Raw genomic sequence first — 27,172 nt, 5'->3', positions numbered from 1 at the left:
CGGAAGCCATGTCCCAAGTTATCCCTGAAGCCTGTGGCCAAGCCTCTGTGGCTGAGGTGATGTCCCAAAGTGCCCGTGAGGATGAGCTGTGGGAAGAGCTGTGTGTCCCTGTGCATTAGAGCTGCTGTGTCCCCACGGTGGCCGGGGAGCAGGACAAGGTGTGCTCAGCACCAGGTAAAAACACCCTTTTGGCACACCAGGACATGCTGTGGAGGTGAGCTGGTACAGGGAAGAACAAATCCTGCTCCTTCCCTGGCCGCCCGTGGGTGCTGCTGCCATGGCCCCACAGTTTGGGTGACCTGGTCACTCCGTGTGTGGCCAGCTCCAGCTGAGCCAGTCCCTGCAGTCGAGCCAGGCTAATGACTAGAAAACCTCTCATTAAATACTCCTCTTGGCAGAGTTTGGTTCATAGAGGGTCTCAGGGAGGAAAGAGGAGGGGGTGCTTCGGTCCCGAGTGTTAAAAAACAGCTTTATTTTTAGGCCTTTTTCCATAATAAGATTTTCTCAAATGGCTGCCTTATTTTTAAATTTGAAAAGTTCAGTCCTGAGTTCAGGGGTAGCCCTTGGGCACTGGGGTGGAAGATCCTTGTACATATTACATAGTGATTATTGACAGAGTTTAACTGTATTGACCCTGCTCTCCTAATTCCTAAGAAATTTTCTAAATATGCTCTTTAAAATCCCTACAAAACACTGCAGATTTTGGGTAATTCCAGAGCAGGACCTGAGATTATTGCTTTATTACCTTCTTTCTTCCTGTCCCCTTCCCCAGACTGTCCAGGGCTCTGATGATTCTTTTCCAATATATTCTAAGCAGAATGTGTGTTTGTCCTTCCTACGGCTTTCCCTTCGTGTTGATCCAGCACATCAGATCTGTTCTGTTGATTCAGGCACTTTCCACTCCTGCTGTAATCCATTTCAGCAATGGGCTTGCCTGGGCTAAAAATAGTAATTTTTTTTTTTCAGCAATCTGATAGCTTTGCCAATGGGTTCAGTGAAAACAGATGATATATTTATTCTTGTATTGACAACTGAGAAGGCTCTGAAAGTCTGTAAACTTTCTACCTCTCTGACTTCTCTGCATCTCTTCTGCTCCCAGCACCCTCCATGATATAGTTTCTTGCTGGAAGATTGACTTGACTCATTTTCCCCCACTGTCAAGCCTCCACAATCGAGGGATAAAAATCCTGCTTGAATTAGTAAGGAAAAACTGAATATTTAATTTCTGCACAGGATTCTGGGGTTGATAACTTATAGCTACTCATCATATAAATTAAGTACAGTTTGTGCTTAAGTGGTTTTTTATTAGGCACCGCTGAAATTGTTAATAGCAGGTGGGTTCTTTAGGTTTTAGATAAAGTTACTTGCTCTGAAGTGATTGAAAATCAAGTGATATGTGTATCTTTAGGTAGGAAATAATTCTAAAAATTAGGAGAGATATTTTTCTATACTATTTCCACCTTCCTTGGAAATAACTATATCACATTAATACTCAATATACCTAGGAAATTACCAAGGCATTCTCTTTAATTTCAATCTTCTGCTATAATGGCATATTAGATGCTTCTTTTAAGGGTTAACCTTAATTCATACCAAGTTTTAGAGTTCTCTCATATGTGAGTTAATAGAAAAATATTGTCCATAAAACATTGCCTAAAATTTTATTTTTGGTCATAAATTGTCACAGAACATTCATCTGAATATTGAGAGGAAATATTTACTTATAGAAAACAATTAGGTACTTTGAGTGTCTTTCTGTCCTCTTTTCCATTTGTTTCAGGGAAAAAAAAAAGAAATCTTAGGTTAATTACAGAAATTCTCCCTAATTTGGACCAAGGAGGATGTGTGGTTGGAGGCACAGAAGTGTGCAGAGGAGCTCCTCTGGGTGGTGGTGCTATTTCAGGTTGAGCTTGGCAGCATAGGAGGTTTGAATGTTGCCTGCATAGGCCTCCCAAGCGTCATCATGAGTCAGAAGATGTTCAAAGATGAAAACAGGGGAAAGCGGGAAAGAAAACAGGAAAATCAGCTTAACTGTGCCCAGCCAGCATCAGCTCTGTTCTTGTTTCTGTTGCAGCTTTCTTTGTGAAATTGCCCCAGGCTGAGGTTACCAAGTTTAGGTGCCTGGTAATGGTTATTGTGCAAAACTGAACTGTTGTTTCCTGATGCACAGACTGCCTGACAACCTTATCCATGCTCCTCATGAGCTGGCTTATCCAGGTGTCCAGGGGGGTGTTGTGGTGCTTTAAGGCAAAACAGATACTAATGATGTCCCAGTGCCAGAGAGAGACATTCAAATGCTGCAGGAATGAGCATGGAATGCAGTAGATGAAGAAATACACAGATGTTGGGGGAAGATGAATTTGTTTTTACAGCATTAGATTGGTGCTTAGGAGAATTTAATTTTCATTCCAGCCTTAACAGGGACTTCCTGTATGACCTTTAGGAAATTATGTCTCTGTTCTGAGTCTGTAAATATGAACAATGTTTTTTTCCCATTCGTTCCCTGCCCTTTCAGTTTAGAGAGCAGAGTTGCTAAAGGAAGGACTCCTGCACTCTGTGTTTGTACTGACCTCACACCAGGGCCTGTGTTCTCTCTCGGTGCAGTCACATGTCTGTGATACTACACAAAATTGTGTGTAGACAGAGGAAAAATGTAAAATTGCAGAGAGGATATGCATGTCACTGGTTAAGAATTTACAGAATTTAATACAGGATGATTAGAATAAACCTAATGAAAACATTGCCTGTTATAGACTAAGATTTTTGTAATTTCTGTGGACCTCATAAGAGGCTTCTGTAAAAAAATCTGTTAGTTTAATCTCTGTTAAAGTCTAATAGGACTTTTTACATAAGCTGGTGTTTAGCATGCATTTGGGATGAGTGCATTACCCACGAGTGGTGAACTCACAAGTGAGTTATGCGGGTAATCCCAAATGAGTGCCAATAAAACTTTTATAACACATAGCATCATTATGGAATTCGTTTATGCCACATATTTTACGGGGGAAAAAGCTATTTTGGTCATATATTAGAGAGTTTGTAATTTTTTTTACTGGTGCTGTTTTTCACATCCCTCTGCCTCTAAAGCTGAGCCAAGTGAATACCAGCAATCCTAGAAGGAAGGGAAAATTATAACAAACACATGTTTGAAATCTCTCTGAAAATAAAGCAAGGGCTAGATTCTAATCTCCTTACTCATACCAAACATCACCGTACCCCCTGAATAGCTCCATAGATTTCTTTGGGACCATTTGTCAAGTGAAGTGCTATTTGACATGTGTGGCAATACCCAGAACTGGCTCAATCTAAACTAGCTTTTTCCATTTAAGCCCTCCAAAGCTTGCTGTCTTCAGTGGTTAGAAACACATATTTACGGTTTTTATCGCATCGAAAAGAATTCTCACACTGCTTAGAAGAGTTTTTTTCAGCCCCTTTTTAGAAGAGCTGGACGATAGGAAGCAGAATCCCAGCACTTTTCTAAAGCTGAGACAGAGAAAAGCCCTCCTGAAGGGGGGCTGGCAGACTAAGCACACTGCTTCCCACCCCGTTTGACAGGTCCTGTTTGGGCAGCAAAGACTGAGAATTCGGGCCTTCCACTCCCCCCTGCTGGGATCACAGCTTTGCAAAGGCCACCTCATACAACGCAAGCAAACCTGTTGCACTGATGTAAGACCCCTGTCCCCACCACTTCAGTGTAGAGGCTGCCACGTCCCACATCCAGTTCCCCTCCTGGGAGCAGTTGTTTCACCTCAGATGTGAATCCTGTGTCTTCCTCAGTGTAAACACAGAGCATTCTAAGAGAGAGTTTTTCTGTCTCTCTTTGTTGTTTTCTGTTGCTGTGTTAATTTTATTGCCAAGATCAAAGATCCTGAACTAGTAGGCATAAGTCAAGAGAAGAGCTTGACTTGACTTTATTGAGAGCAGGATCAGGCCATAAACACATCCTGGGTTTGTTCTTTTGTCTCACATAAAATAACTGCTCCGATAAAATGCACTGTCTGATGATGGCTGATCAAGGATTGCTGCTTAAAGCTCCACATGTAACCTAGCTATCTTCACATTAACCTCCTGCTTTCATTTCCTTGCTTATGTTGAATAGGAAAGCATTATTGAGCTGCAGTGTTATGTTCATAGAAGCCATTTGATTAATTGACTGTGTTTTGAACTCTTGTGACCCGAGGCTGAAATGTAGCTGAGACAAAAGTGACAGAAGCCCAGCGATGGGTTGGGAGTATAAAACAGCACCAGTACACTGTCCATGGGGCAGCCCACATTCATGTTCATGTTTATCCTTGTAGAACTTGCTAAAAGTAAAGACAGATGTCCAGCTTATCTCATGTAGTCAGTATCAATAATTAGCACGGATGCTGCTCGCTGCGAGTTGAGCCTACTCCTGCTGTCACTCTGTCTTTATGTATCCACAGGGAGAAAACCTGGAAGGCAGGCAAAAAAAAAAAAGTATTGCCAGAAATCCCCGTAGGCTATCTGAGAAGGAGCGGATGTGTAAAGCATTTCTTTCTGCATAAACATTTAGAAATCAAGCTCTCATAAGTCAGGGATTCACCAAATGTGGTGTGAAGAGGCAGATGAAGCCTGCCTTCTGGCATGGCAGCATTTGCTGATTGATTTGGAATGCAGAAGGACCCTTTTTATTTTTATTTTAAAATTTGAACCACATCTTAATACAAATCAGGTGAAAAATAAATTGAAAAATAGCAAGCCTGAGATTACAGATGTGCCAGCTTCATATTGTTCAGTTTAGCTGAGGTCATAGTCAAGCCCATCAAGTTCACATCGTTTAGTGTGCGGCCACTGAGGCAATATTCAAACAAAAGAAAAGCGGTCAGAATGCTGCTACGCTCCTGCTCTGCCAGCTGGCCTCATTCAGCTGTGCAGAGCACACTGGCTTCAGCTATGTAAGGAACTTAAATCAGTAAGGAATACAGGTTTTTAAAAGGATATGCTGTTCCAAACAGCCCATTCATTCTCCAGCTCTCTGACTTCAGATCAGTCATAAAGAGGAAATACCTCTCCTAATATGCAGTTTCGTATTCTGAAATTTAGAATGTAAGAGCTATGCTAATGGCAGTACAATTAATTTAGATGGAGGAATTTGGTCAACAGGGGACATTTGTGTTCTGCCCAGTAATTAGAGAAAGCTTGGACTTCCTAGAAAGCCTACAAGTAGAATTACTGGCATCCATTCCTCCTCCATGCTGGTGATGTTACCATGCTGGTTCCCTGCACACAGGTATAGATTTATGTAGATTAATTTGGTATAGTACAGTGAATTGCCACTATGATATATATTTTAGAATTACTTCCTAGCACAGCCTAATGGCTGGAATCAAATAAAACATAAAAGTAGATTTATATAGATTGCTATATAAATCAGATAAAGCTTTATGTTACCTGGCATTGGTAATGGAAGCTTTTCCTGCAAATAATATAGAAGTTTTTCATGTAATATTTTCATTATTTCAGTGAGAGTAAAGCAACAAAAAAGAAGAAAAGAAATAAACAAGTCTATCAGGCTTAGCCACCATTAAACATCATTAACTACAATTTTGCCTGACAAGTTCTCTCATCTTGTGATGGGTGAAATGGTAGAAAAGTAGACTGAACAATTGCATAAACCCAAATGAAATATGCCCTTGTATTCTAAGTGTGCACAGTTCAGTCAGTTAAAATAGAGCAATTTATTATGCTTTAGCAGCTTGAGCTTAATCTAGTTTTAAATAGATCTCTTTTTTTTTTTTTACTTCTTGCTGAGTTTTAACTGGTTTGAGAAGACACATGATGTACTGCTACACAGTCTCTGCTCTCTGTCTCTAGTTTACTTTGAAATAACTTTAATAGAGTGCTGCTGATGAAAATAGCTCACAGGAAATGTAGATGAGCCTTTACACAACAGTGAATATATTTGTTTTGTTTGAAATGAGTGGATAATGGAAGAAATGGGTGCATAGAGTGAGGAGAAAGGAGCTGGTTACAGCAGGCAGAGTGGAGTGGTGTGCAGCCACCTCCTGGGGATCTGGGGACTCTCCCTGGCAGTGGTGCCTGCCCAGGGCATCCCATTTCCAGAAGCTACTCAAGGTTAATGACTCTCAGCATTTTGGGCCAGCCTATCAAATTTCTTACTGGTCAGTTTTTAATATCAAACTGCTACTGTGAACCACAGTGAGCCACTTGGCCACACTGGCCACCCGTTGTCAAAATAGGTTGGAATGTTTATCAAAATCTCCTCACATAATGTGGGCAAAGCTCTCACCTGCCTGAATTCAGAGCCTGATCTGCTGTTCCTCCAGGCAGGGAGTATGTGACCTGTACCCAGTGGAATATTTTGACTGTAGACATTTTGTTTGATATTACGCTGTAGTTTTCCACTTATTCATTAGATCCCTCAGCCTTTGTGGGTTTTCACAGGTAATTCTGTAATTACACCAGCTGTGATAAATGCTTTCTTGAAATCTTACTTGAAGAAATTTCGCTAAGTCCCTTTGCACGTGGGAGGAAACAAGGATCTAACTTGGTGTTTGTGGTGTTGATTGATACAAGCAGCTATGCCAGATCCACTGAGTTGTGTGTTTCTGTCAGAGCCCACAGGGATGGCAGAGGGCTGTGTTTGCAGGGAACTGGAGGTGTGTAAGGAGTTCAACCACCAAATGACACCAGATTCTTGGAATAAAGGGTGCTCTGGCTGGCACGGGCTGCCCTAGCATTGGGATGATGGATCCTTTCACCTTCAGGTTACCAGTTCAAATTCAAGGCAGATTTTTAGGGAACAAAACTCATCACACTCTCAGAGCTATTCAATGTCTGTGTGAAATGAAGTTCTCCCTTGGAGTCTAATGGACACATGTCCAAATCCAGGAGCTGTAATGCTAATTGGCACTTTGATAGTGGTGGCATGGAGGCCAGCAGCTGAATGGGCACAGAGGCAGAATTTCCTCTTCTTGTCCAGAGCTGGGTTAAAGCCCAGTAGGGTGTTTGTGTTACTGCTGCACATTATATGAATGTTTTCTGGGTTGAAAAAGGACTGCAAACTTCAAAAGCATTTGAAGAGTCTTAAGGCTTCCAAAAAGCCCTAAGCTAACTTTTTTTAATTTAGAGGGGAAAAAAAAAAATTGCTAGCAATGTTTGTTGAGCTGAAGCTTTGAGGTGTCTTGAATAAAAAAAAAGGAGGGAGAAAAATTATTTAATTAAAAGTCAGAGAATACTAAGAAAATCAGTAGAGAGAGACTGTGTGTACTATTCCTTCTCATGAGTGACTGTTTAAACAGACCAGATTCTCTGGTCTTTAAAATGTTTTTTCCTAGAAGAAATCTGCTGTTTCCTTGAAAAATTTAAAAAAACCCCAAAAGCCAGCACCCCCCAGCTGACTGCCTGCAGCAGCTCCATGACCATGAGTATGTATTGTGATCAGAGACCATATATTGCTAAAACTCCTTGATGGAATGAGTTTTAATTTGGTTTACAGAAAGCTTTAGGGGATATGGCTCTCTACAAATTAGACCACAGGAGCTATAAAATGAAGGATGTCGTCTCTAATTAGAAACAGTGGAGCAGTCTGGTGTTCTTCCTAGTTGTAGCCTCGTGGGTACTCTCTCACAAGTGAACTCTGGGCAATAGATTCCTCTCTAGTAACTATTATCTGTCTTTCTACCGGAGTTTATCTGTTTTCTGATTTTCTGTCTCCATTTCTGTACACACCTTTCCACATAGTTGTGGTAATTTCTTCATGCAGTTTTGAAGGGCTGCTCAAAACAAAAGTTCATCTGTTGTTCAGAGATTAGTCACCACTACCAAAGTGACTTACTTATTTTAAATACCAGGAAATGATTCTCAGACTCAGGTGAATTTAGAAGTCAGTTTAGTGGGTTCCTTTTGCAGCATGCAGCTCTACCAATTTTTTTTTTCTCATGCCTCTTCTGATGAAGTTAAATGAGAGTTAAAGAAAGGCATAAGATAGACTGAAATAAATTATGCTTTATGGTAATCAAATTCAATTTCCTAGGCATGAGAACATTCATCAAACTGGGAATCAAGATTTTGGACAAGAAAATAATGTTACTTAACTGGCTGGGAAAAAAATGGTGCCTGGAAATCTAATAGTGGGATGTCTACAGCTTGTCATTTATACCAAATGATAAAACCAGATTTAAGCTTAAATGCAAAAGGGCATTAGGCATAAATGTACAACAGTTAAAAATCAGCTAAAAATGCATTTCTACAGCACATATGAAAGAAGAGCTGAGTGTGGAGCTGAGCTGGAAAGTATTCAGAGGCTGTGTTAAGGCAGCTATAATTTGACTTTTTTAGTCCTTAGTAAGGGAGGACATAGAGGCTCTTAATTCATCAACATCTTTTCATGTAAACTTACATGGAGTAGGACCAACGACTGGTCCAATGAAAGCTTTAATTTACTTGTGGCATATTGCCTCCACTAGGAGCTCTTGTAGATCAATCTGAGAACAATTACTAGGTGAATAAAGGAGGGGGGGGGGAAGTTAAGTACTCTGCAATGTAAGTAAAAAATGGAAATTTAGAATTAGTCAAAATATTTTTTTTGCCTCCCAGCGTGGGGTATTACTGAAGGAAATGGCTGTATTTTTAAGTGTGATTGTTGTTTAGATTTTGCCAGAATATATAAGTGAACATGTCTCATGACCGTCTTATTTTCATGTAGTATTTCATCCTCCAGCTTTGTAGGGGAACTTTATGCCAAGAGAACTCACTGGAGACTGAGTGACAGATCAGGCTGTTGTCCCACATTCCCTTTCTACTAAATCACAGTTTTCTTTAGATGGAAGGTGGCTATTGTGAAGCTGTCAAACTGAGGAAAGTTAAATGGGCTGAAGTGAAGGCTCCTGCTAACAATAGCAGCTATCTCTGTCAAATGAAAGCTCAGCAGACAGTTACAAGGCAATTCGGCACTGATGGGTGGTCGATTAAAAACAACAAAAGGGAAGATGAATGAAAGGGGAAAATCCCTATTACTTTGTGGTAGGAGCTAGGGGAAAACCAAAAATAAAATAAAAAGCCCACCTCACCCAACCCCGTAGCAATTGGAACAGACTTGTAGTTAGCATGACCTTCATCATCTCAGATATGGCACAATAAAACTGACAAGATTATTTTCTCTTCAAGCAGTGCTGAGGTATTTTCATTGGCAAAAATCTGGAAAAGTAAAATAAATGCAGAGTTCAAGGCAGTTGAAAAATTCTTGAATCTGATAACAGCTGGAACATAGTGCCACCAGGAAAAATAGCTAGGTTTTGTGCTAAAAAATTATGACTTGATCATTTTTTTTACAGTGTCATTTCTGAGATTTTGAAGGTTACCCTGTAGACAACCAGAAGAGGATTAGAGAGAAATTATCTTTGAGCTCAAGGGAGCACCAATTTAAATTGGATTTGAGATATAACTTTTGCATTACCTTAGGAGATGAAAGGTGGTGTTGTGCCCTGATAGTTACCCAACTGCCTAACCATATGTGTCAACTGGATTAGTCTGTAGATTAGCAGCTCCTGCACCAAGTGCAAGGTGTATTGTGCAATTTCCTCTTCATGGGACTCATCCTTTTTCCATTGAAGTAACATCAAAACTCAGCAAATGTGGGGAGGGCTTTGCAGCTTGCAAGTTAGGCATAAGGTGAATGTACACACTTGTTCCTCTGAAGATAATAGTCACTAAGATTTAGACTTGTTATGGCAGCTGTGTAGAGTAAGATGAGAAAGTACAAAAGAATAGTCTTGAGCAAAAAAGGAGTGTTATGTCTTTATAACTGTTCTGATAGAAAATCAAGTTTTGAAATTTGATGTGGGGCAAGCACCTAGACCCACTGAGAACCTATGAAATTCCCATTTATTTTCTCACAATTTAAATGTTAGGATAAAAAGGCCAGGAAAAACAAATAGGTTCTTACGGAGCCTACAGTTAGGACTTTGGTTCCTGCCAACAGTGGAGCCAGGGCTCAAAGAAACTGAAAAAAAATTGTAATGAAGAATTTGGGGAGAATCCGTGCTTCATGAGCATAATGAACCAGTTTTTCATTCCAGCTGTATTAAACAGAATAGTTCAGTACTAACAAATTGTTCCATTGAACAACCTCCTCTGACAAAATGTAGAACTAGATGTACCATGGACCTCATCCAGTCTGACAACTTTGGCATATTGTTATTCTATTTTTGTAAAGTCATGATGTCATTAGACTTTATCAATTAAATTAAATTTAGTCTGCATCATCCTTAAGTTTTGCCCTTTGAAGAAAACACTGAGTATCCATTTATCAATTTCATGTACTCATTTTCTTGTTTATTTGTCTGATAATTATGTTGAAGTACTTAAGTCACGGACAAAGAAACCTAGTGCCAGACATCATATAAATGGTTAAAAAGAAAGGCAGAAAAATGTTAGTCTGGATTTTCCTTTTTAGAATATTTTTAACACTGAGGACCGTATTTTGAGGTTTTTTTTTTCAATGGTAACATGTATTTAATCTCATAACTAATTTGATATGAAAATAATATTAATGCCTCTCAGAAAATAATATTAATATTAATGCCTCTCAGAGAGTCAACCACAATGCTCCTCAAAGGCTTTGTGGTAAAGGAAGACCAGGGTGGTCTCAAGATGAATTTGGGAGAGAGATATTAAAACAGGGGGGACAGGGGACACTGGGCACAAACTGAAACACAGAAAGTTCCATCTGAATAGGAGGAGGAAGTTCTTTAGTGTGAAGGTGACTGAGCACTGGAACAGAGTGCCCGGAGAGGTTGTGGAGTCTCCCTCACTGGAGATATTCAAAGTCTGTCTGGATGTGATCCTGTGCAGCCTGCTCAGGGTGACCCTGCTTTAGCAGGGCGCTGAACTAGATGAGCTCCAGAGGTACCTTCCCACCCCAGCCATTCTGTGGTTCTGTAAATTGCACATAAATAGTGTCTGTGAGTATCCCTAATGCAGCCATTTAAACCAACCATTAATGTTCCTTTCTTGGTTCTTCACAGCTTTATTCTTCCAATGCTGTAGAGGGCTCTGCAAGCACAAATTAGCAGAGAGCTCAGAAGTAACCTTGTCCTGGGGACTATAAAGACTGGAGGGTGTGTGTACACAGGGTGTGTGTGGCTGTAGGGAAATGCTGGCTTCTCCAGAGTTACGCCATTTGCAGTGATTCTAAAAAAAAAAATCCTCAGTTTTCAGGATGAAGAACGGTGTAACCATGTGGCACAATTTATAGGGTAAGCAAACTTTCAGTAAGAGCTAACTGTATCAGAAAACTTGTGTAACATGCACAGAAGGCAATGTTAAATTATTTCAGTGCCATAATTCAAAACGCTGAGGAAAATTCTCCTGTATTATAGCCAGAGCAAGATTGGATCTCTAGCCAAGTACATCAACGTAAATGTTCAGCTGTCTGGGGAAATACAAGTCTTACACTGTTACTTAGGGGAAAATGTGCACAGACATGGTGGAGCCCCTTATGAAACAATCCTCATTCTGTTAAACAATAGGATCAAATTTTCAATCAGGTTATCTAGCATATTGCATTCTTCAATCTTGCCAAGCAAAGAGAACTATCAGCATGAAGATGGATATATTTTTACAGAATTAATGATGTATGAAATCTAGAAGTGGAAACATACATTTTCATTTTATCCTCTAATTTTTCTTTTTACATTATAAGTGAAAGGAAATGCTTGGAAGTATTTGCAGTTATTCAAATCTGTTTATCTTAGAGTGATTATCAGAGCAAACAGTGTCAGGCATTGTGTTTGGATCTGAGCCTGAAAAATAGTGCTTGCAGGAGCAAGGATTATTTGCATGAGTCAGTGTTTTCAGCACTCTGCTTGGTACTTGATTTCTCTCATGCATATGCAGTGCCTTATAAATCATCCAGATTCAGAAATAATTTAAGTATTTTTTTCATTTATCCAATCTATTTATATTAATTTTAGTCTTGCTTGGTTTTATCCCCTATATTTATATTAGTTTTAGTACTGCTTGGATTCATCTGTTTATACATTTTTAGACTGATCAACAGAATGTTCATTTAGAGATAGAAGTGAAAAGTCTTACTGAAGATTCATTTGTCTTTCAAAGTCTGTATCAGATCTGTGGGATAGCTGTGGATTCTTGATGTAGGATTTTGCAGGTACAAAAGTGTCTTTAAGAACTGATCACAAATTAGGGCAGTGAAAATGAAACTCCCCTTCCCCAAGATCCCATTATCTTTGCTTTCTCTGGGGATTTTTGCTGATGATCATCTGTGAACTACCCTGTGTTCCAGGCATGGTCCAGCAGTACTTTTTGTAGAGGTGTAGTGCCTTTGCAGCCTGGAAAGTCCTGCTCAGTTCTCCCATGCACACACAAGCCCCTGGGACTTGCTCATCTTCCCTGTGGCCAACCCCTGTCTTTATTCACTGTGCACCATCAGAGGCCAGTACAGAGGACTTGGGATCCTGCTTGGAATTCTGCTGTGGTAAGGCACACCCCTGAACATCTCTAAGTCAGGCACTAAGCTTACAGCATTCCTTAAAAATCTGATGTGGCAAATTTTTTCATTCCTCCATATGCACAAAGACTGTTTCTGAAGCTAAAGCTCCCATTATCCATAACATGTCATGAAAGCCATGTCACAACTCACTGTGTTGCCTTTTCAGTATTTTCAGCTGGAAGACCTCCTTCAACCAGTCTTTATTAAGCATCTTGAGTCTTCCTTTTGAACAAGTAGAGAATTCCTTTACAGTTTTATTAAGTTGTTGTTCATTTGCACAGAAATTAGGAAGCCAGACCCACTTACAGGGTCATATGCACTGTAGAACATTGGATGGATGAGCCAGTCCTGTGTGATTTCATTCCTTGTTGAACAAATTTCTTTAATATATTTTCTGGTATGATTTTTTAAAGTCACCTTTACAAGTTGTGGTAGAATTATCAATCATTGTTTAACTGTGTGCTAAGTTCCTATAGCCTTTGTGTGTAAATATGCCAACTGAAGGCTTGTTTACCAGAGAAAATACTGGTGCTCTGGCTAGGAGACAGTTTTAATCAAATATGGTTGGAGTAAGCAGGTGTTTTTCATGTGAAATGTATTGGAAATGAGTATGTATCACAGAAATGGCTCTTGGACTATATATTGCTCTTGATAAATAGCAGAACCCAAAATTATATCAGCCATTGCAGTTTATCAAAGGGAAAATAGTAAAAGCTTTGTGCACACTGTCAGAATTGAACACACTAAAAAAGGTGTTTATTCTTCACAAATTCTAAGAATGCACATTTTATACTGGCATTTTTAGAAACTATTAGTCACTCCCTGTGTTTTTCCTGGACCCATACTTTTCTTTGTTCTCATCTCTCTTTTCTCTCCTTTTTCCCTCTCTTTTTGCTTCAATGATACATCATACTCTGGACTTGCCAAACGTGTGTTGTACTGAAGAGTCACTGGGCAGTGAGGGAGACTCAAGGTGAAGGAGGCTGCACTTTTCTAAGGCAGAAGGAAAACCCAGTGGTATGGGTGTTACTATGACAAAAACACCAACTCACCAGCTCAAAACAGGAAGATACTGCTTTCTGTGATCTTTTGCAACTTCCTATTACACTGTTAAAATATTTTGACCCAGTTCTGATCCCATTCTGTTGGAAGCATTGTTTGCAAGCAGACCTGAAGCTCAATAGAGAGGTGAAGTTCTTGGATATACCAGAATATTATTTGCACTAAACATGCCAATTCCCATAAAATTTGGCAGCAGGTTTCTCCCTCCTCCCAAAGTTCTTGTCTCAGCTTTAATGAAACACAAAATGCCTGTCAACAGAGCAGTCGTTATAATGCACTTAGGTAGCAACTTAATATCTCAGTTGCCTTGAAGAGGTTTTTATACATAGACATTAATGGATGGCTGGATAAAGAAATTCTTCTACTGAAAGAATTAATTTTGCTTAATCCTTTTGAAATTAAGAGATGATATGGAGAGATGAGTAATGAAGTGCACTCTCTAATTGTGAGGTACCTAATAGAAAACCACAGGGGTTACTTCTCTCGCACCATCTGTAATTACACTAATTACTGATATGGTGCCAGGAACACCACGGCAGGCTGCGTGTGACAGCAGACGATGGAGAGTGTCCTAGCAAGCCATCGTTCTCCATCAGTGGCCACGAGGAGGCTGACCATGTCAGCAGGATAATGAGTGCCTCTCCTGTGGCAGGGAGGAGAACAGGCACCTCTGTTGCTCACAGGTTGTTTTGCAGTGAAGACACAAAACTTGACTTTAGTCCTTTCTGAGGGGAGGTGATTTAAGGCCATGGGCTGAGGAGTTGATCTATACCTTGAGCAAATTAGCCCTATTGAGGCCACCGAAACTGCTTTAATGAGCAGAAGTTACTTCTGTGAGTAACAGTTTGCAAGACTGACTTCATCATTGACAAAAATGTAATGAAAGAAAATGGTGGATGAGGAGAAGAGAAAATTAATAAATTATATTTAAGTATGTATAAAATTGCTGGACAAATGGTCCTGACTATTAAGGTAAATGGTGCTTGTAAATTCCATTTAATCTTCTGAGATTTTCTTTTACCATAACTTACAGTATCTCAGAGGAAATAATGTAAGGATGACTTGCACATTTCAGAAAAAGAATGAATATAAGGTTTCAAGATTTATTGATGGGATGTTTTAAAACAGAAGATCTTCTTTTTTCCTTTGGAATTACTCTACCGTTTATTTTCATTTCCTCAGTTTTTTGTTCACTGTATTATGAACTTCTCTGGGGAAATCTATTGTTAGATGTTTTCACACACATAGGCCCCCTTCTTCCCCCTTGATAAATGATAAAATTGTGCTCCAGTGTTTGCAACACATTCTTGAAATACATCTGAATTCCATTATACAGTTTGTCATTTGCATGATACCTTTTGAGTTACCACTCTTGGAGAAGCCTTATATACTACAGAGAAATGCACTAGGAAAATGAAAAACAAGTTGGGTATGAAGTCCATGGGGTAAACCAGCAGAGATTGTGTTGAACTGATGGCCTTATTTCCATGCAAGTTCAGGGGTAGAAAAGGTACATCTCAGTGCTAGTCACTATTTGCATGGACCGTGTTCCCTCTGCAGGAATATTGCTGCAAACAGGAGCGACAAGCCCTTCATAACTCAGGCTGCAGTGTACTACCTTTTTCACCCCAAAGACATTTATTAGATTCCTGCCTCTTCTGGATTAAGTCTTACTAAGTTTCCCAAGTTTGAAACTTGCTATAGCAGTCTAAGCTCTCTCTTTAATATCAAATAGAATAACTAGTTGTAGCACAGAAATCTTAGAAATGCATTCCCATTTTACCATAGTTACAAACCTGGCAAGAAAATAATGGCATGTCTGTATGTCTGGTTAACACCACTGCCTGTCCTCCTTCCTGCAGAATGTGTTTGCTGTGATGTGACTCAGATGGGATATGCATTTTGTACAGGTTTGGTTTGACATGAGTGAGTTAATTTTCTGGGCAGCTCAGGATTAGGGAATTGCCCAGTATTCCCTTGGCTGTCTGCTTGCAACACCCTCTTCCTTTCCTCTATCCTTTTCATTCCCACAAGGCTTTTTTCACATTGGAGTGAGTCCCAGTGCAGTGGTGAGCTGATCCCAGAGCAAATTAGACATGCAGAACCATATCCTATCCATGCTGCCTTTTAAACGCTCCTCCTTAAGGAGGCTGTATCACCAAACATGTTATAAACACAGCAATTTCCCATCCCAGCCCTCCACAACCAGAGCAGGAAGAAATGCAGCATTCCCAGAAGTCTACCAGCAATCAGGACCTTATTTATTTGTTAAAAGCATTTAAATATACTATACATTAAAAAAAAGTAGTGAAAATCCTCCTTTAAGAAGTTCAGAGTCTTCTGTAAAAGTAACTGAAATAGAGTAATACTGTGGTAGTGTTTTTTCAGGGAGTGAATTATTTCATGTCTCCAAACTCCAAACTCTCACCTGCTTGGTGAGAGGATCCCAAATCAGCAGGTCTGGTGTGCACAAAACATCCACTGAACTCAAAAGTCAGGATGGGCTACAAGTCCCATTTCAATGTTCATGTTCTTACTACTTCTAGTGTGACTTTTACAGAACCCATCCTAATAAAGCCCTTGTTCAGCCATTTGTCTAGCTAAATTTGTAAAGTAGGAACAATCTGCTTTGGGAGCAAATTCATCCCTGAAGGAAGTGGGTATTGTAGTCAGTCAATGAGATTGCCCCTACTTACACCACAGATAAATGTGTTGCTTTGTCCCAACATTTCTGCTTTGCAATAATTTCACATTCCAAATTACAAACCTCTGAAAATTGTAGATTATAATAAATGTGCTGACACAACTTCAACTGTTACAGTAAATGGCATTGCTCTAATAATGAAATAAAAAATCCTACTTAATCCTATTCTTTCCCTAAAGTGGTGTTTTGCATTAGCTATGGATGAAAAGACAAACAAGTACATGTATATTCAATAATAATGTCAGCTGGGTCAGAGAAGAATAGGAAATAAAATGAATTCATAACACCCCTGGAGGTAGCTTTCTGATACAGACAGTTTTTTTCTTTGATTTGCCCTCATTGGCAGCATTCATTGTAATTTTAACATAGCCTCCAAATTGGCCTTTATTAATAGCTGTCCTGATCTTAATAACAAATACACTCTGTAATCTCCAGTCTGGGTGCTTCTGAGGTGAACAATTGCACAGAGCAGAATAGATCATGTGGGTATTTAGAGGGACCTCTCACTCAAGAGTGCCTCATTTCATGTTCAGACCATCCAGACAGTGTTTTGGAGAGCTGTAGATACAGAGCTCTTCTGTCTCAAGGCTTTGAAGCTAAAATACCTTTCTAGATATGATAGTGAAATAGTCACCTTGAATTAAGGTTGCTGGCAATCTTAAAAAGTCCTTATTGAGCTTTGAGTGCAATCAGATGGTACTTGCTTATAAATGAGAGTTAATGGAAACATTAAACTGTACAAGCTACTGTGACCCGTGTCTTCAGAATATTAAGCACATTTTAAAATTGTGGAACACCATCTAGTCCTTTGTGTTCTGTAAAATATTACTTTTTCTAACCAATATTCTCTGGGAGCAGGTTATTTGAAATGTTCAGCATTCTACATTTGCATGTGGTGTGTATTTCTAATTTATTTCCTCACTTCTCTGGCTACCATTTATTTCTGGTTGATACTATACTCAGTTTCTCTTTAATTATTCCATCTGCCAGAAGAGTGTGATGCATTTTAGAAGCTGGTTGGTTTAGTTGTTTAAGCTTTGAGTTTTGGAACTGAATGGGATGACATATTCTTCATTTAGCAGAATGGACTAAGAAGAATTATATACCCCATGTGATAAGCTTGGAACTGCTAAAGAAATGCCAAAATCCAATTTTTTTCCTCTCTCTAGTTGTCTAAACATCTATTAGTCTCTTGAAGGGAACTCATAAATCCTGCAAATTTAGTTTCTCTGAAACCAACTCTAACAGTTGTCCTTCCTACTAATCATGTTTTATATCAATTTTATATTTTTCAATATTCAATAAACATGTCTTGTGCTTACTGTACTTGTTAGAAAGTATCTGCAGTATAGGCTGTATGAGGACAGTTATTAATCAACCATTTCAGATGGCTGTGGGGTTAGTTTAGTAAGTGCATCCATTTATCTTTTTTATGTTTTCTACTTTGTTCTTTCCATTTATCCAATATGGAATTTCTTTTGTCCTTCTTGGTTTATTTCTACCAGGGTATGTCAAAAAAGAATTTAACAGGTAAAAAATGAAAAAAACCAAAAAACAACCCCCCCCCCCAAAAAAAAAAAAACCAAACAAAATAAAAAAAAAAAAACAACACACAAAAAAACCCACCCAATAGCTGAAAGAAAGAAAACATACCACCCTTTGGGTTTCATTCATGAAAAGATCTTTGCATTATATCCACTTAAATCTGCATTAAAAATAACAATAGAATGCATTATCTAGCAGTGATTCTTTAAAGCAGTGGATAATTTACACATTAAAGTGAAATGTAGGTTTAAAAGCAGGAGTGTAGGATTGAATTAGAGTTAAGAGTCAGAATGATATAGTCCTGTATGAAAATGGTCTTGGTTTCCTGGGGGTATTGTCCTTCTGGTGTAATGAGACTTGCAGATAACAATCAGGGACTGTGGATAGATCAAGGCACAGCGATACATTGAGAATGGCACAGCAAGTAATGGCTCTGGGGAAACAAATGAATGTGTCTGCTAGATAAACAGCATTAAAAGTTTCTGTTCATCGCCAAAGTCCAAGCCTCTAAAGATTAATAATCCCTGAAAAATTGAGCATTGGGTTTGAATGGCAAGGTTTGGGTAGCAGGGGGGGCATGGGGATGCCTTCTGTGAGAAGCTGCTGGAAGCTTCCCCCATTGCCACCAGAGCCAATGCCAACCTCCAGGATGGACCTGCCACCAGCCAGGCTGAGCCCAGCCCTGACAGTGGCAGTGCCTCGGGCATAACAGATTGCAGAAAGGGAAAAACCTGCTGTGCAACAGCAGCTGCAAGAGAGGAGTTGGAGTCTGTGAGAGGAGCAGCCCTGCAGACAGGCAGGGCAGTGCAGGAGGGGCAGGAGGTGCCCCAGGTGCCGGAGCAGAGGTTCCCCTGCAGCCCCTGGTGCTGCCCGTGGAGAGGCAGCTGTGCCCTGCAGCACAGGGGGGTGCTGGCAGCAGGATCCAGCTGCAGCCTGGGGAGGAGCCCACGCCAGAGCAGGAGGCTCCTCTTCCCAAAGGAGGCTGTGACCCATGGGAAGATTGTGCAGGTGTCCTGGTAGAGAGAGAAGCCCACGCTGGAGCAGGTTGGCTGCCAGGATTTGTGACCCCATGGGGGACCCACACTGGAGCAGCCTGTGCTGCAGCATGTACCTACACTCTGGAATGGTTCCTGAAGAGCTGCAGTCTGTAGGAAGGCTGAGTTGATGAAGTTCCTGAGGGGTGGTTGCTGCAGGAGGGACCCTATGCTGGAAGAAGAGGGGGAACATGGGAGGAGTCCTTTCCCTGAGGAGGAAGAACCTGCAGAGACAATCTGCAATGAACTGACCATAATCCCCATTCCCCTGCACCACTGTGAGGGGGGAGGCAGAGAAAATTGTCAGTGAAGTCCGCCCCAGGAAGAAGGGAAGGGTGCAGGAAAGGTGTTTTATCATTTGGTTTTATTTCTCATTGTCCTACTCTGATTTCATTGGCAATACTTCTAATTGATTTCCCCAAATCAAGTCTGCTTTGCCCATGACAGTAATTGCTGAGTGATCTCTCCCTGTCCTTTTCTCAACCCACAAGCCTGCTGTTACATTTTCTCTCTCCTGTCCAGATGAAGAGAGGCAAGATAGAGCAACTTTGGTGGGCACCTGGCATCCAGACAAGGTCGAACCCTCACCAGTATTAACTTTTAGAAGATTTCTTTTTTAATCCATGCTGCAGTTGTACTTTTATGGGTTCACATATTACAGGGAGGCATTGGCCATTTATCAGGATGCTAATGACTGGTAGTTATGTGTCCAGGTACTTTGTAACCACTGGGTTGCCCAACAACAGAGGTCACCAGAAGACAGATGACTCACAAACCAGTTTAAAGATCTCCTTCACTTTTTGTTTTTAAGGGCACCAACAGGGCTTCAAATATTATAAAATTTCCATATTGGGATTATTGTCCCCTCTTTAAAATTCCATGTGTCAGGAGGCTTCCATGATTTACTGGTAGTCTTCAAACAAAAAATCCCATCCTAACAGAACATCCATTGATTGCTAGAGTTATTTAAAGACTAACAATAAAAAAATCATAGACTTCAGGCCCATCAAGGCAAAAAGGAAACAATAATTGCAATTTGCAAGACTCCTGCTATGGGTAAAGGAGCTGGGGCTGGCAGAAAGGGAGATATGCTATTTTAATGGCTGCTGCAGCAGATCAGGGGTGATGTGCCAATTCGTTCGTCCCATGATAAGACAATTTGTCAAGGTGAAAAGATGGGTGTGAGGTAGAAGTGTGCCTATCAGCTCAGATAAAAGCATGAATATATGGGAAGCTATACAGGAGCTTATTTGGTGACTGCTCGTCTCTCTAGGTAGAGAGATCCCCAAATGAGAAACCTTTTCTGCCTCTGTAGCAGCAGATAAATGGTTTCTTACCCCATGTATTTTCTTGTACCCAAGTCTTGGATTGAAAGAAATCATCTGAGTGTAAATACAGTACTTTTCAATTCCACTCTTTTGCCAAAGGAGGCATAGGGACAGTGGCATTTTCTAGAAGCTTCCTACCCCCTTAACCAAGGCCAGGGTGCAGGCCTGTGAGATTTTCCTGTATTAAAATGTAAATAAATAAACAAAAATGGGGGTATGAACTGGCAGGTTCCCAGCTTGGAAAATGTTTGGTCTGCCTTTGGACACTAACAACTGTGAGGTCCCATCAAACCTCAAACAAGCACCTCCTCTTCTTGCTATTACCCACTTTGCATTCTCAGTTTGATAAGGTACCAGAAAGGAAATTGGTGGTGCTCCAAACTGAAAATGAAACATGGACAACTTTTTCTCCAGTTTTAGCAGTCTCAGAGCTGAATTTCTCTTCTGATTTAGAAACATTTGTAGGTGTGTATGGACTAATTCCTATGAGACAATGTGGAAATAAAAGAGGACATGAACGAGCAGCTGACTGCCAAACTTCATGATGGATTAGTCTGAAAGTCATTTATTCTTCCCTAGAATCATACAGAAGCACTAATACATATACACATGGACTATTCAACAGTTTACTTACCTCAGATCTGATTTTGCTGTTGTTGAACTGAGAGTTTTTCCTTTGACTTTGCTGAGGTGTAGATTTGGCCCATTGTACATAAAGTTAATTCATTACATGTAATTCTGTATTGTTTCTCCTTTTTTCAGAATGCTTGAGGATGATCTAAAACTCAGCAGTGATGAAGATGATAATGAACAGGTAAATACATCTAATATAAGTGTATATACCATTTAAACTAAAAAAGTTATTTCATTGGTTGGATCTGTTTGTGTGTTAACATACTGTATTTGCATGAAAAGCATTTTGGTGTGCTGCAGAATCCATTACCTTAAACCTTGTTTGTTTCTTTCTCAGAGGAAACAATCTCAAACAGGAATGTATTTCAGTTTTGCTGGTTAACTTTGTGAAGTGGATTAAACTAAACCAAAATATGACTTATTAGCCTTTGAATTAGAGATCACATGCAGCATCACTCAGGAACAGCCAGTGTGTTCTGAATCTCTGTTCTTCATTGTGCCAAGCTAACTGTGGAACAGCCTCCCCTTGCTTTGCACCCATTTTCTGAACTGATGATCTTTTTGGAAGTCTATGTAAAAAGGGCATAAGAGCACCAACACAACTACAGTTTGTTTGCACTTTGCAATCCACTTATACAAGCCCACACAAGAAAATTTGATCTGTAAGTTTTTGTTCCAGTCAGAGAGTAAAGGGTTGGGAATCCACAGTTATCCAGTGACTCCCATTTGCGAAAGGGAAAACCCTCAGCATGTAGCTCTAAATCAATACCTAAATTTCTCCACATACTTGGAATATTAATGAAGAATCATTTTCATAAAACTGGCTCATGTCATTCTCTATCCTTCCCACTTTATAAATATTTATGGATAATGCTGGGAGAGAAAGCTGGTGAAATTCATATTCTCAACATTCTTATCAGAAAAAAATGAAACTTTGTGTTAAATTCATCCTTCATTTTATTTTATATATGCAATGGGCTTAAATGTTTAAATGTCTGCAGTAGAGAGACAGGTAATGCTATAATTCAGCCTAAGATCATCTGTTCAGTCTGAGAAATGTTAATTATAGGCCAATCGTTCTTTCTTATTTATTTTTAAACCACCTAAATGTTCTCCCTCAGCCTATTTCATCCATCCTTTTAGGGTCATGACAGGAAAGATTTACCTTCTGGTGAAAGTTGACCCCTTAGTCATGCAAGTCAGTATTTTTTAGCACTGGTAAGACTCTCAATGTCTTCTGAAGCCAAAGGGTCAAACTCCTTGTGCAATGCAGTGTTGTGCAGACATGGTAACTGATGACACCATCAGGTTTGCAAACTTGCCCAAATGGTCCTGTAAAATGACACTGTGATCCTGAGATGCCTAAAATACAGAAATGGAAATACATTGTCAGGTAGCAGTTACTGTTGTTTTCCCACAGTAACAGTTTTCTAGTGACTTGAGCAGAATTTACAGAGTTTACACAGTTTATACTGCCAGGATGAAAACCCTTATCACTGGTGAATGGAGAAGCAAAGGCCTGGACCAGTGTCTGCTGACATCAAATGAAAATCCCTCACTGACTTGAGCAGATGTCATCTCTGGTGTTAATCCCAAGCAGGAAAGAGCTCAGTGCAGAGGGGTCCTGACAGCTCTGGAGCCCTCCTTGCTGTCAGGGTGGGACGTGCCTCTCCCCAGGCAGCATCTGTGGGTGAGCAGTGTCCCTGCTGCTCACAGGGGCTGCAGTCTGGGCCCCTCTGTGGTGGGGATGTGTCCCAGCTGCAGGGAGCCTCAGACTGCTCCAAAGCTCCTCTTTGTGTCTTCCCAGAATACATTCACAGCAAAGGCTGCAGACAAACAAGAGAGCACCACAGGGACCACTCATGGAGTTTCTCAACATTTTGTACTACTTAGAAATTTTTTAAAGTTTTTCTGACACAATCATCTCACTTAGAAAGTATCTTCTAAGATCATCAAATCCAACTCTTAACTGAGCACGACCAAGCCCACCACCGATTGCCCAATTTGGTGTCACCTGTTAACTGAGCTGTATCCTTAGGGGTTCCAAATAAAGTAACTGGACACAACTGCACACTGAGAACATTTCTTAAATGCCCTGTGCTTCAAGGGAACCTTCAGCTTTCCTGTGTACCCCACATTTGTATGGTTGCATCTCTTTTATTTGTTTTACAAATAGAGTGTAGAAAAAATTATACAGCTCACTCAGTAATTATACATTCCTCATTCAGGAATTTGGGTTTCCTGAATTAATGACTGTAAGTGTCTGCCTTTATATTTTTGTCAGGCTAAGGCCTTGCAATGCTGAGCATCAGGACTCTTCTGCATCTCTCATTCATTACCCTTCAGCAGCCTCTGCCACATCCAATTTCCAATGCCTCTGTCTTTAAGGACAGGGGATTGGAAATTGGAAGAAAGGTTGATCTAACCCACTGGTCAAACACATGAACAACAAAAAAGTAACTTCAAGGGCTTTTTCAACATAAATATTTTGCAGTCAAGTGACCGTTGTTATTCAGGTGTACACATGTGCTCATTCTGGCAGGGAGAGAAAAGATTAAAACTCTTAGCTCAAAACCATTCTCAAAGTTTAAGCAGCATTTCTATAAGGAAATGGAATCACTGTCTTTGCAGTCTTTATGATTTTTTTCTGCTATAAGCCTGCAGCCAGTGCAAAGCATGAGCTGGCATTTACTCACTTTTATTCAAAAACCCCCAACACAATACATAAAAATCAAGTTTGTTTACTTTATTTCTCCTCTAATTGTAAGGAATCAAAATTCTTTGAAACAGTGGTCAGCAGGGAGCCCTAGGATTTCTCCTCTGAGAATTGCTATGGACCCTTCAATTTTTACAGGACAGTAGTCACACTGATCCATAACTGTACTTGGAAAGCAACTTTTAGGGAAAATCTGTAGAATGTGGGGAGAGTTTGATCTATCAGCCTGTGTTCTGAGACTACCAGTAGTCCATTTGTCAAGGTGGAAGATGTCTGCAAGAAACAAAGCTCTTCTGTTTTGCTCCCTCACTCCTATGAATGAGCACCCTTATTAATGAGCTGTATTGCATTTACTCAGGTGTCTGTGGGCCTTGTACTGTTTCAGCTGTTACAGATCTTCCTTTTCTCCCCACTGCTGAGGAGAAGCACAACCACACAATAGCTCCAGTCAGTCCTGTAACTGAGAAGTTGAGCTTCATTTCTGGATAGGATAGGAACTACCAGGTTGAAGTCAATGGAAGGTATTTATTCTACAGATAGCATCAGCATGTTACTGATTGTGCTGCCCAGTTTTGGCATTCCCATGTCAAACAGAATTTTGAATAACTAGAAATTGCTCCTAAAAGTTATAAACATGATTTGGAGAACCCTCCTTAATGTAAGTGTTATATTTATTTTGCTTAAGGCACACATGATGATGGCCTAGCAACCTATCTCCAAGAAAATGATGAAGGAGACTGTACACTTTAATTTCACCCCACAGGGCTTAAGAAGCTTCAGCAGCTGAGAGCTGACTGCAAATTTAACCTCCTAGTGCCAAACTGCTTCAAATTGCTTGGAAACTTTGTAGGTTCTTTTCCTTTTAGCCTTCTGGCAGCTGTGGGCTTGATGCAGAAGTTGTTGAGTAATTTCTTTGGGCTGCGACCTGCAGGAGTCCCAGTGAGATGTTCATTGTGCCCTCAGATTTCAGATCTGTAAAGCTTTGGAGCATTTAGGTCATTGCAGCAGAGAGTGGGACAAGTTACAATGACTGCACCCCAGCTGCAAACTCCTGTCACCACCCTCTGGTGCAGCAGTGAGGGGCTGCATTTACCCACCTGCATTTACCCACCTGCACCTCCACGTGTAAGCACAACCACAGTGCCTCCAGTGCAGACCCTGTGGAGCTGGCCATGTCACACATGCTTTGTCCCATAGACAAAATGCTGATTCTCACGTCTCATTGTGGGTGATTTGGGATTAAAGACACACAGAAAACGATGGGTTAGATCTGGAATCAATTTTCATTTACAGCTGAGAAGCAGTTATTGATGCTGCGCTCACAGTTCAATAAAAGATCTAAAGATATAGACCTTGTGTTTCTCTTTCAATATAAGCAGCATAATCAGTGTCAAATGTTTTTACAAAGAAAATTGTATTGACAGTTTTATTAAAATTGCTGTCTTTAAAGTTTTAAGTTATCCACAATTTGACCTACTTGAATAGTTTTTTAATATGTACACCGACCAACCCAATAGATTTTTATGTCACATATTTATAATATCAGGTACACATCTGTTTAATGTATTATTTGAGAGGTACTGTTACATGTAAGCATTGCCTGGATTGTGAACTCTCTTGGTGTTGTCAATTGGCACATGCATCAGTATTGTGTTCAGTATGGCACAGGATGTTCAGGCTGGCTACAAGAGCTACAATCAAGGCAGATGACAGACATGCTATTAGTAAACCAGGAGATGACAAGGCATTTCAGAGATTCTAATGTTAACACTCTTCTCTGAGGAAGGACACAGCTTTTTAGATGGCTTTATTACTCTGTTAAAAACATACATCAGAAATTAGGAAGAGTAGTGAAGATTTTTAATTAGTAGCTCAGTTCAGCTGAAAGAGCTTAGATAAAACACAGGTTAGTATTTTTGTTCTTTAAAACACCTCTGTATAATTCAAATAAGCTTTGAGCTCAAAGGCATCCAAATGAGTTGTGCCTGGATACAGTATTTTAAGTAGCTGTAGTGTACCCAATTTTCTTTTACCAGCTCCTCTTTGTTCTTCTGCCTAAGGAATAGTCCTGTTAACCTTTTAAATGTGTACTTAATTTAAAGCACATTGCTAGGGTTCTGTGTGTTTTTGAACCAAAGAAACTTTGATACTAGTTACAGACCTGCTCCATTTTCAGTATTTCATGTATATAGTGGTTTTGGCAGAACAAATCAATAAGATATTTTTCTTCTCTACTTGATTTTTTTTCTTCTCCCCTTAGTGATTGCCACTTTTCTGAAAACCCTAGAAACACAAGACATGCATGTAATCCATGGCCCTCCTCTATTGTTTGTATTTTACATAAACATAATTCTTTTTTGCTAGGTTAGTATTAGGTAATTAAATTCAAAATGTTTGACTTTTTAGCTGAGCTTTAAAAGGTAATCAGCCAGGCTTCGAATTCTTATAATACATGCTGAGCTTTCAATGCCTTTATTCAATTTCAATTTTTTAGAATTAAGTTCTAAGGCATAGTATGACTTCATTGTATCATGTAAACATTTTTTAAAGTGCAACAGTGATCACGTTCTTTGTGACAATATATCCTTACCTGTTGTATTTTTTCCCATTTTTTAGCTGGATCCTGAACAAGCTGTTTACCTCCCCAAGGTTTCTGTACATTTCCATTTACTTTGTTATCAGCAGAAAGGCTGAAGAACAGCTCTTCAGTAATGACATCAATACTGCACACACAGTGAGAGAGGTCATCTTGTCAAAGCTATAGAAAAATCAGATGGATTAGGAAGAAACTAGGTGCAAAATAACTTTGATAGAGTCTTTTAATGTAAACAGTTTATCTGTCATTGGGTTCCATTGAAATCCCAGAGTGGTGCAGCATCAGTTATAGCCACAGCAGTGTGTGTTTGATAAAGAACACACATTCCAGTGTTGAAGATTTGCAGTCATGCTTTATAATTGTAGGGAAATGTTTTCATTTAGCCATTAATGAAAACAGAAGCAATTAGGATAATACAGTCATTCTCCAACCTTGTCAGTCTCTAACCATGAAAAATCCTTTCATGGATATATGTCCCTTCTTGCTACCTCAGTCCATTTTAATTGTTATTCAAATTATTTTATTGTGCACGACACTGGATGAAACAACAATATCTCAGCTGTGAGTTAATACTCCAGCTTGTATTAGGCAAATCTTTGGTGCTAAGAGATTTGATGGCTGATGTATCTAAGGTTATAACACATGGTAATGATGTAGGTTCATATCATTTGTTTATTATCAGCAGAAGCTTTCAGTAGCCACCCTGAGATCTGGGCTGAGCAGTCTGCAAAAAGCATAGCACACCACTAAAACACAAAGTGTTAGCAAAAGCTTTTCACTTGTTCAGATTCACAGAATCACATGCAATATTTTCACATGTGTTGTTGCTGTGAAGGTCATCCATCAGTGAGGAAGGGGATTAATGCAACCAGAAAAAATGGTTGCTGTGGAGTGCACAGGAGTACAGAGCAGGAAGGACTTTGCCCCTGGAGCTTGCAGCTGTGCTCTTGCCTGGGCTCTGGGGCAGCACCTGCACAGGAGCTGGAGGAACTCCATCCCTCCCACTGCTTCACCTTTTCCAGTAGTTTCCATGGCTTGACACTGGCAGCTCAGTGTCA

The 27,172-nt window shown here is 40.0% G+C and overlaps 1 protein-coding gene across 4 annotated transcripts in view; it reads left to right on the top strand.

The window, feature by feature from the left end:
- The window catches only part of AFF2 (ALF transcription elongation factor 2), a 323,604-nt gene that overhangs the window by 216,455 nt on the left and 79,977 nt on the right, over nucleotides 1–27,172 (top strand). For all 4 annotated transcript variants that reach the window (XM_064426942.1, XM_064426944.1, XM_064426941.1 and 1 more), the window contains exon 8: nucleotides 20,932–20,983. In XM_064426942.1, the coding sequence (XP_064283012.1) occupies nucleotides 20,932–20,983 (52 nt within the window). The remainder of the gene's footprint in view (nucleotides 1–20,931; nucleotides 20,984–27,172) is intronic.

The sequence above is a fragment of the Passer domesticus genome, chromosome 7 (assembly GCF_036417665.1).
Source record: "Passer domesticus isolate bPasDom1 chromosome 7, bPasDom1.hap1, whole genome shotgun sequence".
NCBI lineage: Eukaryota > Metazoa > Chordata > Aves > Passeriformes > Passeridae > Passer > Passer domesticus.
Note: the sequence above shows the minus strand (reverse complement) of the source record. Positions and strands in the feature narration are given on the sequence as shown.